This window comes from Puntigrus tetrazona, chromosome 16, assembly GCF_018831695.1.
Source record: "Puntigrus tetrazona isolate hp1 chromosome 16, ASM1883169v1, whole genome shotgun sequence".
Lineage (NCBI taxonomy): Eukaryota > Metazoa > Chordata > Actinopteri > Cypriniformes > Cyprinidae > Puntigrus > Puntigrus tetrazona.
The window spans coordinates 25,556,915-25,570,906 of record NC_056714.1 but is presented as its reverse complement, the minus strand read 5'-3'; the positions used below and the strand labels follow the sequence as shown (position 1 = coordinate 25,570,906).

The 13,992-nt window shown below is 35.8% G+C and overlaps 1 protein-coding gene across 3 annotated transcripts in view; it reads left to right on the top strand.

Moving 5' to 3' along the window:
* The window catches only part of znf385d (zinc finger protein 385D), a 58,569-nt gene extending 56,193 nt beyond the window's left edge, over positions 1-2,376 (top strand). For 2 of the 3 annotated variants that reach the window (XM_043260187.1, XM_043260185.1), the window contains one exon: positions 501-2,376. In XM_043260187.1, coding sequence (XP_043116122.1) covers positions 501-734 — 234 coding nt within the window. In that variant the 3' untranslated portion in view covers positions 735-2,376. The remainder of the gene's footprint in view (positions 1-500) is intronic. The other variant, XM_043260186.1, reaches the window with a different exon arrangement.
* Positions 2,377-13,992: the final 11,616 nt, after the last annotated feature.

Below are 13,992 nucleotides of genomic sequence, written 5' to 3'. Positions count from 1 at the left end.
ATTATTATTATTATTATTATTATTATTATTAAATTTTTAAAAAGGTGACTTTTTAAAAGTGAATTTTAAACAAAAAATGTAAAAATGACTTTAAAAATATATCATTGAAATTATATATAAATACAGTAAATATATAAATGTAAAATGTTTCATAAATAAATCTACATATCCTACATATTATATTTACATACAGTTTTATATATATATATATATATATATATATATATATATATATATATATAGTTTACATTTTAATATAAATATAATGAATCTAAAAAATTAATAATTAATTAATTAATAACAATCTTTAATATATATATATATATATATATATATATATATATATATATATATATATATATATATATATATATATATATATATGTGTTAAAGTGTGTTAAAGATTGTTATTAATATAATTTTTTTAGATTTATAAAAATGTAATATTTTAACTAGGTAAAAAAATGTACAAAATATTTAAAAACCTGTCCTATGTCCAGCAGGTGAAGATGTCAGCCGGTAAAGACCTGTGTCCGCCGCTGACCACCAGGATATTACCGTCTCACCTGGCAGCTGTCGCCGCCGCAGCCGCCGCCGTTGGCTCCGCCTTCCCGCTGCGTGCCTGCCATAACCCCGCCCTCTTTCAGACTCAGTCCCTCCCCACCACGCTGCTCCGCCCTGCACCGGGGCCAATCAGGACTGCTCACACGCCTGTACTGTTTGCCCCTTATTGACCTTTGAACTATGACCTCCCGAGGATCGGATCATTAACCCCTCCATCACCTCATACTCGGATCCAATGCGTGATATCGCAATAATTTAAAGACAAAACACGAACCAGGTAACTATGCATCATCATTTACATGTGACACACTGACGTGAAGCTATAAATATATTGGCGGAGATTTGATTTTTGTTTTTCTTCTGATTCATCACTATCATCGCTTACAGTACAAGACCGATTTGTAAATTTTAAGATGAGTTCGGGAACACGGAGATGTTAATAATCGGGGGAAACGGAAAGTTGTATTTCTCTGCTGTTTTGCACTTTAAGTCTGTCTGTTTTCAGTGCTTTAGGTGACTAGATCCCTTCCTGTTTCCAGCTGTTGGTCAGCAGTGCTTCATTTGTCGATGGACCCGTTTCACATCTCTGCCATTCTCAGAAACAGATTTAATCATAAGGAAGCGGTGAATCATTTTGCAAAGAATTATTTATATTGGAAAAAGAAAAAAAAAACTTCATAGTGTTTCTGCGACTTCGCAAAGGAGGAGGAAATATTTATGCATATTTCAGCAAAATCATCTAAAAAAAAATTATATATAAAATATCTACATTATCAGTTATGATGATCAGAAAACAGAAATGTCAAATCTGCAACCACTCCCTCAAAAAATACAATTTTTACTCATTTATTTTCCAAAACGAATGGCTTTATCATTAATCATGCATTTAAAAAAAAATCACTAATTTCACAAATTGCAAGTAAATTTCACAAATAAAGAAACGCCAATTGGCACATTGAATTAAAATGGGAAATTTCCAAGAAGAAAACCTAAAGAAAAAAAACTGCAACGTAAAAAAGCAAAGTACAGCGTTATGGATGCACATGAAAACATTGCTGGATTTACGGTGTTAATAACTCTGGAAATGCATCTGTGAAACAGGTCCATCAAGACATAACGGAATGAGTTATTGGTGATGGATCTGGCAGGTCTGGGACATTAAATGTGTGTTTCATACAGTTGTAATGTAAGGCTCTGCTTTCACAGACAGAGCTTAGCCTATGCCAGGATTGGGCCATAGTTTATTTAATTTTTATAAACATTACTGGTGTGCATCTTGAGACAAAACACTGTATGTTTTAAGATCAGCCAGCGCAAGTTCTTCTCAGTTGAAACATCTCAGATTTACGTTTCAGTCTAAGACTAGGCTTAGTCTCATCTGTGAACGGGGGGAAGAAGTGTTATTATTATTATTATTATTATGTTAGGATTGTTAGGCCTGCTGATATCAAAAATGGTCAAATAAAAGTTAATTAATTCAGTTTTAAGGCCCTGCAAAAACGGTCAGTGTTTGCAGTCCGATTCCAGATCCAGATCCAGCTTTTCCAGTACAAATTAAGCCCTGTTGTACCTGTTAGTGAATATATATATATATGTGTGTGTGTGTGTGTGTGTGTGTGTGTGTGTGTGTGTGTGTACAGCAGAACTTGGGGGAAGATAAGTAGGTAATTTCCAAAGTAAAATGCTGCTGATTCATGTCAAAGCAAGGTTAAAAATATAGTAGGATGTTTGCTAAACAGATAAATATGTAAATATGTAGGAGTGTGTGTGTGTGTGTGTTTGCGTGTGTGCGTGAGTGTGTATGTGGGGTGAGTTAGCAGGCTTTTCACCTGAAATCGTCCCTGAAACATCTCATGAATATCACATGAGCTACCGGGGCCACAAAGCTTGTCTGTCTCTTCTTGCAATGTGAAAACCGATAAACATTTTCAAATAAAGAATCCCGCTTTGTTAACTTGCTTGTCTGAAGAAAAAAAAAAAAACAATTCACTTAAATACGGAGAAATGCACAGTTATTCACACACTACCCTTTAAAAGTTCGGGGCCAGATATTATTTTTAATTTTTTAAAGAAGTGCATGCTATTGAACAAGGACACGTTAAATCAAAAGCGACAGTAAATGCATTTATAATGCTACTAAACATTTTTATTTGAAATAAATACTGGTTCTGTTCATTCGTGAGTCATGAATTAAAAAAAAAAAAGGAATCAATGGTAAGCAACTAAAAATGTTAAACTTGTGAAAACCAGCATATTAAAATCAATTCTGAAGGATCGTGTGACACTGGAAACTGGAGTAATGATCCCGACAATTAAACTTTAATCTCAGGAATAAATTACATTTCACTATATATTCAAATAGAAAACAGCTATTTTATATATATTTTATCCAGCATTGCTGTTTTTACTTGTGTGTTTTATCGAATAAATTAAGCTTGGTGAACGGAACATAAGCTCTTGATATGTATTTGTTTAAATTAACATTTTCTTCAAAACTAAAAATGCATTTCTCAGCTTTCAGCCATCCCCAGAATCAGCGTTTTCCTTCTTCTTCGAAACGCAAGGAGAAATATAGGAAAAAAACGTTCTCACGCTCAGGTCATCCAAAGATGAGTTTGTTTCTTCATGAGAAATTTAGCGTTTCATCACTTGCTCACCAATGGGTCCTCTGTAGTGAATGGGTGCCGTCAGAGTCACCGCTCTTTATTTTCACAGCTTTTTGCTTCTCGCTTCACAAGATGTTAATTGACGGGCTGGAGCGGTGTGGATTACTTGTGTATCATTGTGGTGTTTTTATGAGTCGTTTGGATTCTCATTCTGACGGCACCCATTGGGATCCATTGGTGAATTTCTTCTTCATCCCGGACGGAAGGTTAAATGTATTTTTTTTAGTGAACTATTCCTTTAAAAGTCTTATAAAAGTAGACTATGCGTTTATTCCGAGTCTCCTTTAGCCGTATGATCACTTTGTGTGAGAAACAAACCCAAAACCTGGTTGTCAGGGTCATTTTTTCCCGTGCGTTTTCAAATTTTTTCATCATGCATGTAATACTAGAGAAGCAGTAACGTTTGCCATCGAACGCTGACCTCACCGCGCACCTTGGTTGTATGGAATAACAAAACTCAGACATTTTGCAGATCGTTTCTTTTCATGTTTCAAAGAAGAAAGAAAATACGGGGTTGAAACGACCCGAGGGTGAGTCCGTATGACAAAACGATCGTTTCGAGGGTGAGCTATTGCTTTAATGGATTGCATCGAGAAAAAAAATGCACGCCAATTATCTCGACTTTGCTTGTTTTGGTCCGCGAGCCGGTAAAAGTGAGTCACGCTCGCAGTTGCTAATCAGCAAAACTACGATTTACCTCTTTTCAAAACAAAACAAAAGCGCCTATAAAAAGCCAATATAAACCGTGCTTTTAAACAAGCGTCGGTTTCCAGGAGGTTTCTGCGTGCGTTATGAAACGCCGCCGCCATCAATTTCGCTTTCTGACATTCCTGTATGAGTCACATTTGTCAAAAGCTCATAAGTCAGCAGACGCGGGGCTGAATAACCCGTACTCTCCGCGGACTTCCTCGTGAACTTTCTCGAAACCTCTTACGTAAATCCATGCTATGACTTGATCGGCGCTGAAAAGCGGCAGGTGCGCGGGTCCAGAAGCGACGGAGCCAGCGGCCTGATGAGAGGACGGTAATGCTAGCGGAGAGTGAAATGCTGGCGTGGTCTCGCCGTCTCTCAAAGCGTAATGGTGAACATCTGCATGTAGGAGTCGAGGCGTTCTGTTCGAGAGGAAGGTCATTCCATGATAGAAGACAGACTGTATTTTATCCGAACCAGGAGCCAAATCGGATTCCAGTTATCTGGATTTTGTTGTTGTGGTTTTTAGACCACTGCTAATTTAAAGAAAAATTAATAACGTGGATGGAATATGTACATTTTGAATAAAAGCATGCATTGCAAAAACTGTTAGGCACTTTTTACAGTTGCTAAGAGGCATTGTTCAATACTGAAATCCTATTTTCAAAACCGTTCATACAGTCTGAATCTTGGCCGAATGGTTCATCTCACCTTCAAACCATCAAAACATATAGGTCTCAAAATAGGATCATTACAAAATCTTTGAACTTTTATGTTTGTAGTTTGAATGATTTGTTTCATTATTGAATAAGAAGCCTAGAAATATATATATATATATATATATATATATATACTCTACTGAGTCAATAGTTTGGAAAGAGTAAGATTTCTAGTATTTTTTTAAACAATTTTCTCATGTTCACCAGGGCTACATATATTTATCAAAATATTGTGAAATATTTTTACCATTTAAAATAATGAGTTTCTATTTTAATATGCTTTAAAATATAATTGATGTCTTTGACGCAATGCCAAATTTTCACCATCATTACTCCAGTCTTCAGTGTCACATGATCCTTCAGAAATCATTCTAATATGCTGATTTATTATCAGTGCTGGAAACTGTCGTGCTGCTTAATTATTATTTTTTGCAGCCTGTGATGCTTTATTGGTTTTAGGATTCTCGAATGTATAAATCGTTAAAAACAAGACCATTCGTTTCAAATAGAAATCCTTTCTAACAATATACACTACCGTTCAAACGTTTGGGGACAGTACATTTTTATTTGCTTATTTTTATTGTCATTTGAAAGAAATTAAAAGTTTTAAATCAGCTAGTATGTGTTAAATCAAACAAGTGATTTTTTAAAAAATTTTATTTATCAAAAAAATCCAGAAAAAAACTAATTTGCCATCACAACTTTGCCAGCATTGATAGCTCTAATATTAAACCAGCAAACATTTTATTAACCGTCTAATCTTACATTTAATTTAATACTTAAAATGATCAGTACATGTAGTTCTTTTTGACAATTATCTTATCATAAACCATTATTGCTTGTATCTGTGTAATATTTCATGCTTTCATGGTTTGAGTTGAGCGAGCCCTCAGTTGAGAGTAAAACTCGCTCCCTTAAAAGTAGACACATAGCGGTTTTGCGAAGACGTGTAGACGATGACAGTGGGTTAATTTCTCGGTGAACTATTCCTTAAGTAACGCTGACAGGCTCTCCGAAATGTGGTCTTGGAAAAATCTAGCGGTTTCGGCATGGATCCGTGACGAACGCTAACGTTGTTTTGAAAGCGTTCGTAATGCATTTGAATCACGAGATGCTTTGAGAAGGCCTCGCGCGCCCGGGACGTCATTCACGAGGTGGATTTATTTCCAGAAATCCATTTTTCATACCCTCCCGGCGCACCGTAGAACACTTTACTCGGCACTCGAAGCCTCGACACTTCTCTTCAAGTGCCTGGGGGGGAGATCTAAAGAAGACTAATGGAACATGACGATCCTCGGAGGACGAGCGGAGAAATTCAAGCGCTCCGATTAGCCTGTGCGCTTTGATTCCTGATCATGACAAATGCAGTAATTAGCATTCTGGTCCGAGAGGAGAGTTCTCTTTATTCCTGCAGGTTTACAGCGGAGCCTGCTAAATCACGCCAGGCCCGTCTTCATCCCGCCCGATGTGCGGCGCATCTCGTGCTTGCCGTTTTATGGCTCCGTTTCCAGCTGGGCTCTCTCGGATTTTTAGGCACGCTTTGAGATGATGTTATCCTTCCGCTGGTGCGGGCTGGCCACGACCAAAGACAATTACAGGTCGTAATAAGCGAGCTGAAGTCGCTTTTAAGCAAGATGGATGGAGTAATCTGTGACACTGACTCGAGAAGGCTCATTTTATCTGAGCTTGGAAGAGGGTCGTTCTTATTATTTAAGTAGTCAAGTATCGCTGTTGCTCATAGCTACTTTGAGACTAAAAGACAAGAATGAGTACTGTTTTTAAGCATCTGACTTGTCCTTTGGCGTGAGCGATGCCATATGTAATTATGTTTTGTGTGTTTTATGGGTTTTGCTTTTCTAACCAATCAGACTTGCTATTTTACCTGATTTATATGGACTCTTTGACCATAAATCATTGCAAGTTGTTTAGGATCTGAAAAAAAAAAAAAAAAAAAAATTATATAATATATATATATATATCTTTATGACATATATATAAATATATATACATTATACCTACCATAATATACATTTATATACATTACATATAATTGAAATAAAAAAAAAAAAAATAATATATATATATATATATATATATATATATATATATATATATATATATATGTATATATGTATTTCATAATGAATATATATATATATATATATATATATATATATATATATATATATATATATATATATATATATATATATATATATATATATATATATATATATATATATATATATATATATATATACATATATATATATATATATATATATATATATATATATATATATATATATATATATATATATACATATATATATATATATATATATATATACATATATATATATATATATATATACATATATACATATATATATATATATATACATATATATATATAACAATATATTATTCTATATTTGTTTAATAATAAAAAAAAACAGCATGCTTCTGAATTTAATTATGAACAGTATTTAAACAATCAAATCAGAAAGAGACCATATATATATATAATTTTTCATTCAAAAATAACTATAATTTATATATATATATATATATATATATATATATATATATATATAAATTATAGTTATATTTTGAATGAAAAATTATTAAAGAAATGTACAGAAATAAAATAAAAAGGGGCATGTGAATAAAGATACAGTTAAGGAGAAATTTTAAACATAGCACAAATTCTAGATGTTTTACAGCTTTCTTCTTAACAAATGTAGAAACTGTATTTAAATACAGTTACAGTTCTTATTTGAAGATGTTTACAAATAGTACATTTACATTTATGGACATAAAACTTAATAAATATCAGGAGGTTTATAAAAAAACTTGCATTAAGCAAATTCTTGCCTCTAGCACAAAAACCAAAAATAATATATTTATAACATAAAGAAAAAAAGCATGCTTGAGGACTTGAGGGATCTGGTTGTGTGCAGCTGAAAATATGTCAATAATTGTATTTTGGAACAGAAGTTGAAGTGTAAAACGCTGATTATAAGACGAGGCTTGGCTCAGACTACAGGAGTCCAGATATTAAAAATCCCTGAAGCGATGTTTAAATCGCGAGCCAAAAACCTTAAACAATCGATGAAAAAAAAAAATGCATTCAACGGGTGAGATGACTATTCAAATGAGAATATAGACTGCCAAACAACTCCTGTGTAAAAATGAATGCTCTGGATCGGATAGCAATGCTGGTGCCGTCGAGCCGTTAATAGCTAATTCTATTAAAGTTCATTTCCACATACCTGTATTTTTAATATTTTCCAGACCGAATGCATTATGCACGATCGCTGCGTATACAGTGCGCCCTTAAGAGTTGTTGGAGCAGATCATAAGTTCAAACACAATAAAAGCTGTCCTAAAGTTAAGAGTAACTGCACATTACGAGGTTTTACCGCCGCCCGAGGCTCCAGCACTAAAGCCCTGACAGAAATTATACCTTGTTCTGTTTAGCTATCGTTAACCTCCAGAGTTCTCACTGGCAGCTTTCGGTGTCGTTAAACCGCGCCGTTTCTTTGAAAAAGGAGGAAGGTCATCAAAAATGCATTAGCTAAATAACCCAAATGCAGAGCACTCAAAGAGAGAGTGCACTTAAAGTACAGCTACTTCCCCAAATTCGGTCATTTCCTCAGCTTAAATGCGACATGTTGTCTGACTATGGAGGGCAGATGGGGCCAAAACGTGTGAAGCTGCACATGCACTGTTCGTCTATGTTAACACATTTCTATGTATGTGTGAACACGCCGCGTCCACGTCCATATTAAGGTATTTCTTTAAAACGTGTCAAGGCGGACAGTTTTGTCGCATTAAAACTCTCAACGAGCACGTTAACCACTAGATTTGCCACGTATTAACCCCTTCTCCTTTAATTTATTGCGACATTGCTTTATTGGCGTCTACTGTGCTCGAGTAAATTTCTTTCGCGACAACTCTCTTACTGACAACGTGACAACTTTTAATGCATTTTGTCTTTTTTGCTTTTCCGCTTGGGAAAGAATATTAAACTAAACAGCACATCACGGCATAAGACTGACAATTAACCAGTGCATTCCGCCTCTGATGAAAATACATGCACACTTGCATACCATTATAACATGCTTTATGAATAAACATAATTTTCACGTTTGCATACATATACAATATGCATATATGCTACATGCATATCGTCTCAAATGCGGTAACGTTCTTGGATTTTTGACACCGTCTGCATTCCATACGGTTGAGCTTCTGATTGTTTGCTGATCATCGTAAACGTGTGAATTAAAGTCTAAATGAAATCTGTTCGGAATATAAAGCAATCGAGTCTTTTTCGAAGAATCCGCAAACCGCACAGATCGTCTGGATTTGTTTTAGGATCTCTTCATGAACGCCGATAGTTGTTCAGTTTGTCAACGAGGATAAAAGTCTCTCAGATTGCATGAAAAACGTCTTCATTTGTGTTCTGAAGTCGTGCGGTTTGGAATGATTCGAGCAAACGGAGACAGGTTTTTCATTTTTGCGCGCGCTGTACCTTTAAGGCCTTCGGTGGGGAAAAAAAGCCCTCAGCTTCTTAATGTTTTCCATAAAAACTTTATAATGTTTGCCTTAAGGCTGGATTAAGGAATACGGAGGTGGGGAAAAAGCATAAAATCGATCGTTAGGAGCGCATCTCAAGGGTCTGGGAAAGAAAAGGCCGGACCGCTTCAGATGTTTCCAGTTCATTTCCATAGGAGATAAAGTGTGTTTTTACAGGCGTGATGTGAGTTATTCACACTGTCTGACTGTTGCTAGGGCTTTATGCATCACAGCAACAGCGGTTTTGGTTCTGAGGACGGCTGTTTCCAAGCAGATCGGGGACCTATTTCGGGGAAACTGGGAAATGTGCAAATGACAAATACACGCATGCTTAGATTGCAATTTATTGCATAGGATTACATGACATGTGACTTCTTATGAAAGGCTATTTCAGTCCTGCGAACTGTCCTTAACCTCCGCAACGCTTCCTTAATTTGGATTCGTGTCGAATTGAAATTGAATTGAATGAGAACACAGATTTTATCCATTGGGAACCGACTGGATTGTCGTTGGGTTCTAGAATGGCGTCAAGTGGCTGGTAAGAAGTTTTAAAAAGAGTTTTTTTTGCATAAAACAGAATTGTTCAAGAAGAACATAAACGTTTTGTAAGTTTATTATCGATCAGGTGTCCCTGAGTAGTACATTCGCGTGCTTGCAAGTCTGTTTTGGCCTAATATTTTGCATTTTAACAATTTTCAAAAATCATATTTTTTCATTGTGTATTCCAGTTAATCTTCACCAATCTGCAGATGGTTTATTTTGATTAGGTTAAAAACTATATAAAAAAATACATGCAATAGAATGCAATATTTTTTTTAAGTTATCTATTTTTTTAATAAATTATTTATATATATATATATATATATATAAATATATATATATATATATATATATATATATATATATATGTATATGTATATATATATCATTTGCTGCCCATTCTGTCCAAAATTAAGATAAATGGCTCAAAACAAAATAGTTATGTACTACTATAAATTTTGTTCATTAACTTTGTTTTTATATTTTCAGTTTTTATTTTAAACTTTAGTGATTTTATTTGTATAAATAATTGTACCTTTAGTTCATTTGGTATTTGTTCCCACTAATTTAAATTTATTTCCACTTAATATTTTCTCATTTATTTAGTTATGCGATTTTATCTGATTTCGGCTTCATTTCAGTTACAAAACTGGTGTAGTAGTTTTAGTTAACAATATTAACTGTGACAGGAAGAAAGCTAAATGACATCAACTGTAAGTTTCCGGCCGTTTTAAAACCATTTCACCCTCCGTGAACACACAGAAGATATCACAGTCGTGGTTTGAGTCTTCAAAAAAGCACTCACCCTACAGATATCTGATACCCTCTCTGCGACGAGGCCTGTTTGACACAATCCTCTGGTTCTTTTCATTCAGAGAGGATGAAGCGGTGAGTGGGGTGACAGTAATATATGCGGCGGTCAGAGTTATCATCTTAATAGGACTGTCAGCGTGATGTCATCTCAGGGCTGCGGGTGACAGGCACGACAGGAGATGCATATCGTGGCAGAAAACAACTCAGATGTCCACAAAGTCACCTTGCTGCTTCAATGTCTAAACGTTCACAGAAGCTATGAACTCAAGAAGCTCCAGACGCTGGACAAAACGAGTCCTACACGTGGTGTTCATTTTGAAAATAGAATTTTCCACTGAGGAATTAAATAGAGATGATCACTAGAATTCAACGTTGAAACACGTTCAGCAACAGGTAAAATAGCTCCTGGGTTTAGTGTGTGCGGCTGTGCCAAAATTATGATTATTTTCCGAGATGGAGCTAGCTAACTGGAAGTCAACGGTAGCCTATTTGTTAAACAGCTCTCGTGACAATACGCAGATTTTGTGAGAAAATGCAAAAAAGCGTGAGGTCGGGTGAAGTCCATGAACAGATTAATCCAAATTAATTCCTGTGCTACTTGAACTTTTTCTATTCCGTAGTCTGCTTTGTCTGAGTGCTTTCTGAATCAGTGATTGGCTACTTGTAAGAACAGTCGGATCGACCCAGATGAATTAGGTCATGCCCAATTTGCATGCATATTGATTTTGATTCACACAAACCACAATGGCCTCTGGGTAATTTGCATCACCTGCGCACCAAATTACCCTGATTCGGTCTGACCGGAGCCGCGGTGGAGCTCATGTGGAAAAAGCCCAAAGAGACTCGCACGGAAAACTTTTTTTAATCACTTTTACCGAGTAAAGAGTTTTCCGAGGACAAACAACCAGCACGTAGAGCGGAGCTGGGAAAGTGTCCTGCTGCCATCTGCTGGATAGGAGGAGCACGTGCAGGTAAGGAGAAGCTTCAAAACGTACCTCACTATGGGTTTACTAAACCATAAAGTCTGCATATATACAACTAATACTATCCACGTTAAAAGCGGGTGGACAGCTAATTTTCATTAGAGAGTGCAGATGATTTATGGGGTGTATTTTATTATATAAAAGTAGTTCATAATTCCCAAGCACTAGATGTACTGATTCGGATCCTGAAAATACGACAAAGAGGGGCCTACTGGAGTCAAAGCTTTCTTCATGCCGGCGTTTTTCAATATAGACAGACAGCCAAACTTTTTCTCTGAAGTCTTGTGCATTTTGTGTGTGTGTGTGTGTTTTTAGACACGTGTGATTTCTGTATTTTCATATGAATGGTAAAGAGAAGCCATGGACGCATGGTGCAGCATATTCAGATAATAATCTCAGGGCAGAGCTAAAACACTACTAAAACACTTTGAGAAACTTAACGAACACCTCTTCAAAAAGCAAACACAATTTGTTTATTTTTATTTTTTTAACTGGCACTGATGTAGAAAATCTATGGAAACTTTTCATTGCACAAAAGGTTCTCTACAGTTAAATGATTCTACAGATAATTATAACATCCTCACGCACTATTAAAAAAATCAAGGTTCTTTATCGGTGTTAATGGTTTCATATAACTTTTTGTGGAAGCTTTCCACTCCACTAACTTATTTATAGTGGAAAAGGGTTCTTTTATATTGCTGAAATGTTCGTCACACTAATAAAAACAGTTCAGGAGCTGTTGATTAAATCAAAACTTGAACCAAAAATGGTCGTTCCTTTTGATCTTTACAAAACCTTCCTTCTGAAACCTTTTGTGGAACTGAAAGGTTCTCCAGATGTTAAAAAGGTTCTTTTGGAAGCATTTACACACAAAAAATTCTTCTGTGGGATTGTGAAGCGTCTTTATGTTTAAGAATGTTCCAAAAATGGGCATGGAGCTGAAAGAAACGAAGGGTTCGGGATGTGTCTGAGATGTTCAAGCCTCGTTTTCTTCGCTTGCTTGATGAAGTTATTGGACTTTGGTGACCGTGCGGCCTTCACCAAACTGCTCATTCCGGTTTCAAGCGGCTTGCAGGAGATGGAAGAAGCAGTTGGAACCAGTTTTGTTCTGATTCTTTTGCGGATTCAGTATTGGGAAAAAACGCGCTCTGGATTGGACAAGCGAGTCAAACGAAAGTCACAGTGGAAAAGGAGGAATCTACAACAGGATAAGTTGATCCTGCTAACTGTAACTCATCTGATGGAACTGCTGGTGTATAGGATATTTATATCCCAAACACGCTATTCAATCGGAATCAAAACCACCTGAATCAAACATCCACAGCATGTGTGTATACAATTCACCCCCTTTATTGGAAATATACTAGTACCTGGACATTAAAAATGTATCAGTCCCTCAGTGTTAATGCATAACGCCGCTGAATCTGTTTGGTTTATTGAACGTCTGCCAGTTAAGTTTACTAGCTACCTGTGGTACTTCAGGAGCGTTATATGTCCACTGTAATCCATGATTAAATCATTTTGAATACGACAGGCAGCCACAATTTTATAATAATAATAATAATAATAATAATAAAAAGCAACTCAAAATTGTGCAATTCAATAGGTTCTTAGAAATAAAAACATTGAGCATTTTCAGAGAAGGTACAAGACAGACCACTGACTAAATGTCAAGTTTGTTTGTTAATAACACTACGTGACATTAAAAAGACCACCATTTAAACATGATTCTCCGTTAAAAGAAACTTCAAACTGGTAGTAGGATTTATGAGAGGCTGTACAGTGTGCAAAATACTGTCCGTCACGGCAGGCACACCTAAATGATGCAGACATGCCCACAAAAGCGGTGAAAGATCATGTTTTGAAGCAAAGCTCTCACCAAGTCTTTTGTCTGACAGCAGGTATCATTTAAATCTGCCCACAAACACACGCCTTTAGTCTTCAGAGTACATGTGTCAACACAAAACTGCACTGCATCACCGACATAATCAGGCGCTTCCAGTTTGCTCATGACTTCCAGTAAGATTACATAAAAATAGCAGAGAAAGATTCCTGGACATGTCTGAAAAGTGATTTTTTTGTTTGTTTTTAAATTGATAATTACCAGGCCCACATAGGAATTGTGCACGACTCAAATGATCACACTTTTACACATGCAAGCTTCTCCGCCATGGGATAAAAAAAAAAATAAAAGGTAACAGCAAATTTTGCTCACATATGTTTTTTTTTGCCTATGCAAAAACAATTCAGACGACTCTGAAAAGTCAGAACTGTCAAATATCAACCCGTAATTACTGAGACATAAATTTGCAGTTCAGAGGAAAGCGAAGCTAGAATTGTGAAAAGGAAGAAAAGTCAGAATGCAAAGAAACTACTGCGAATACAGTCGGCAACATTTGAAGTGGATCAAAACCTAAAACCAAAAAGCGTTCT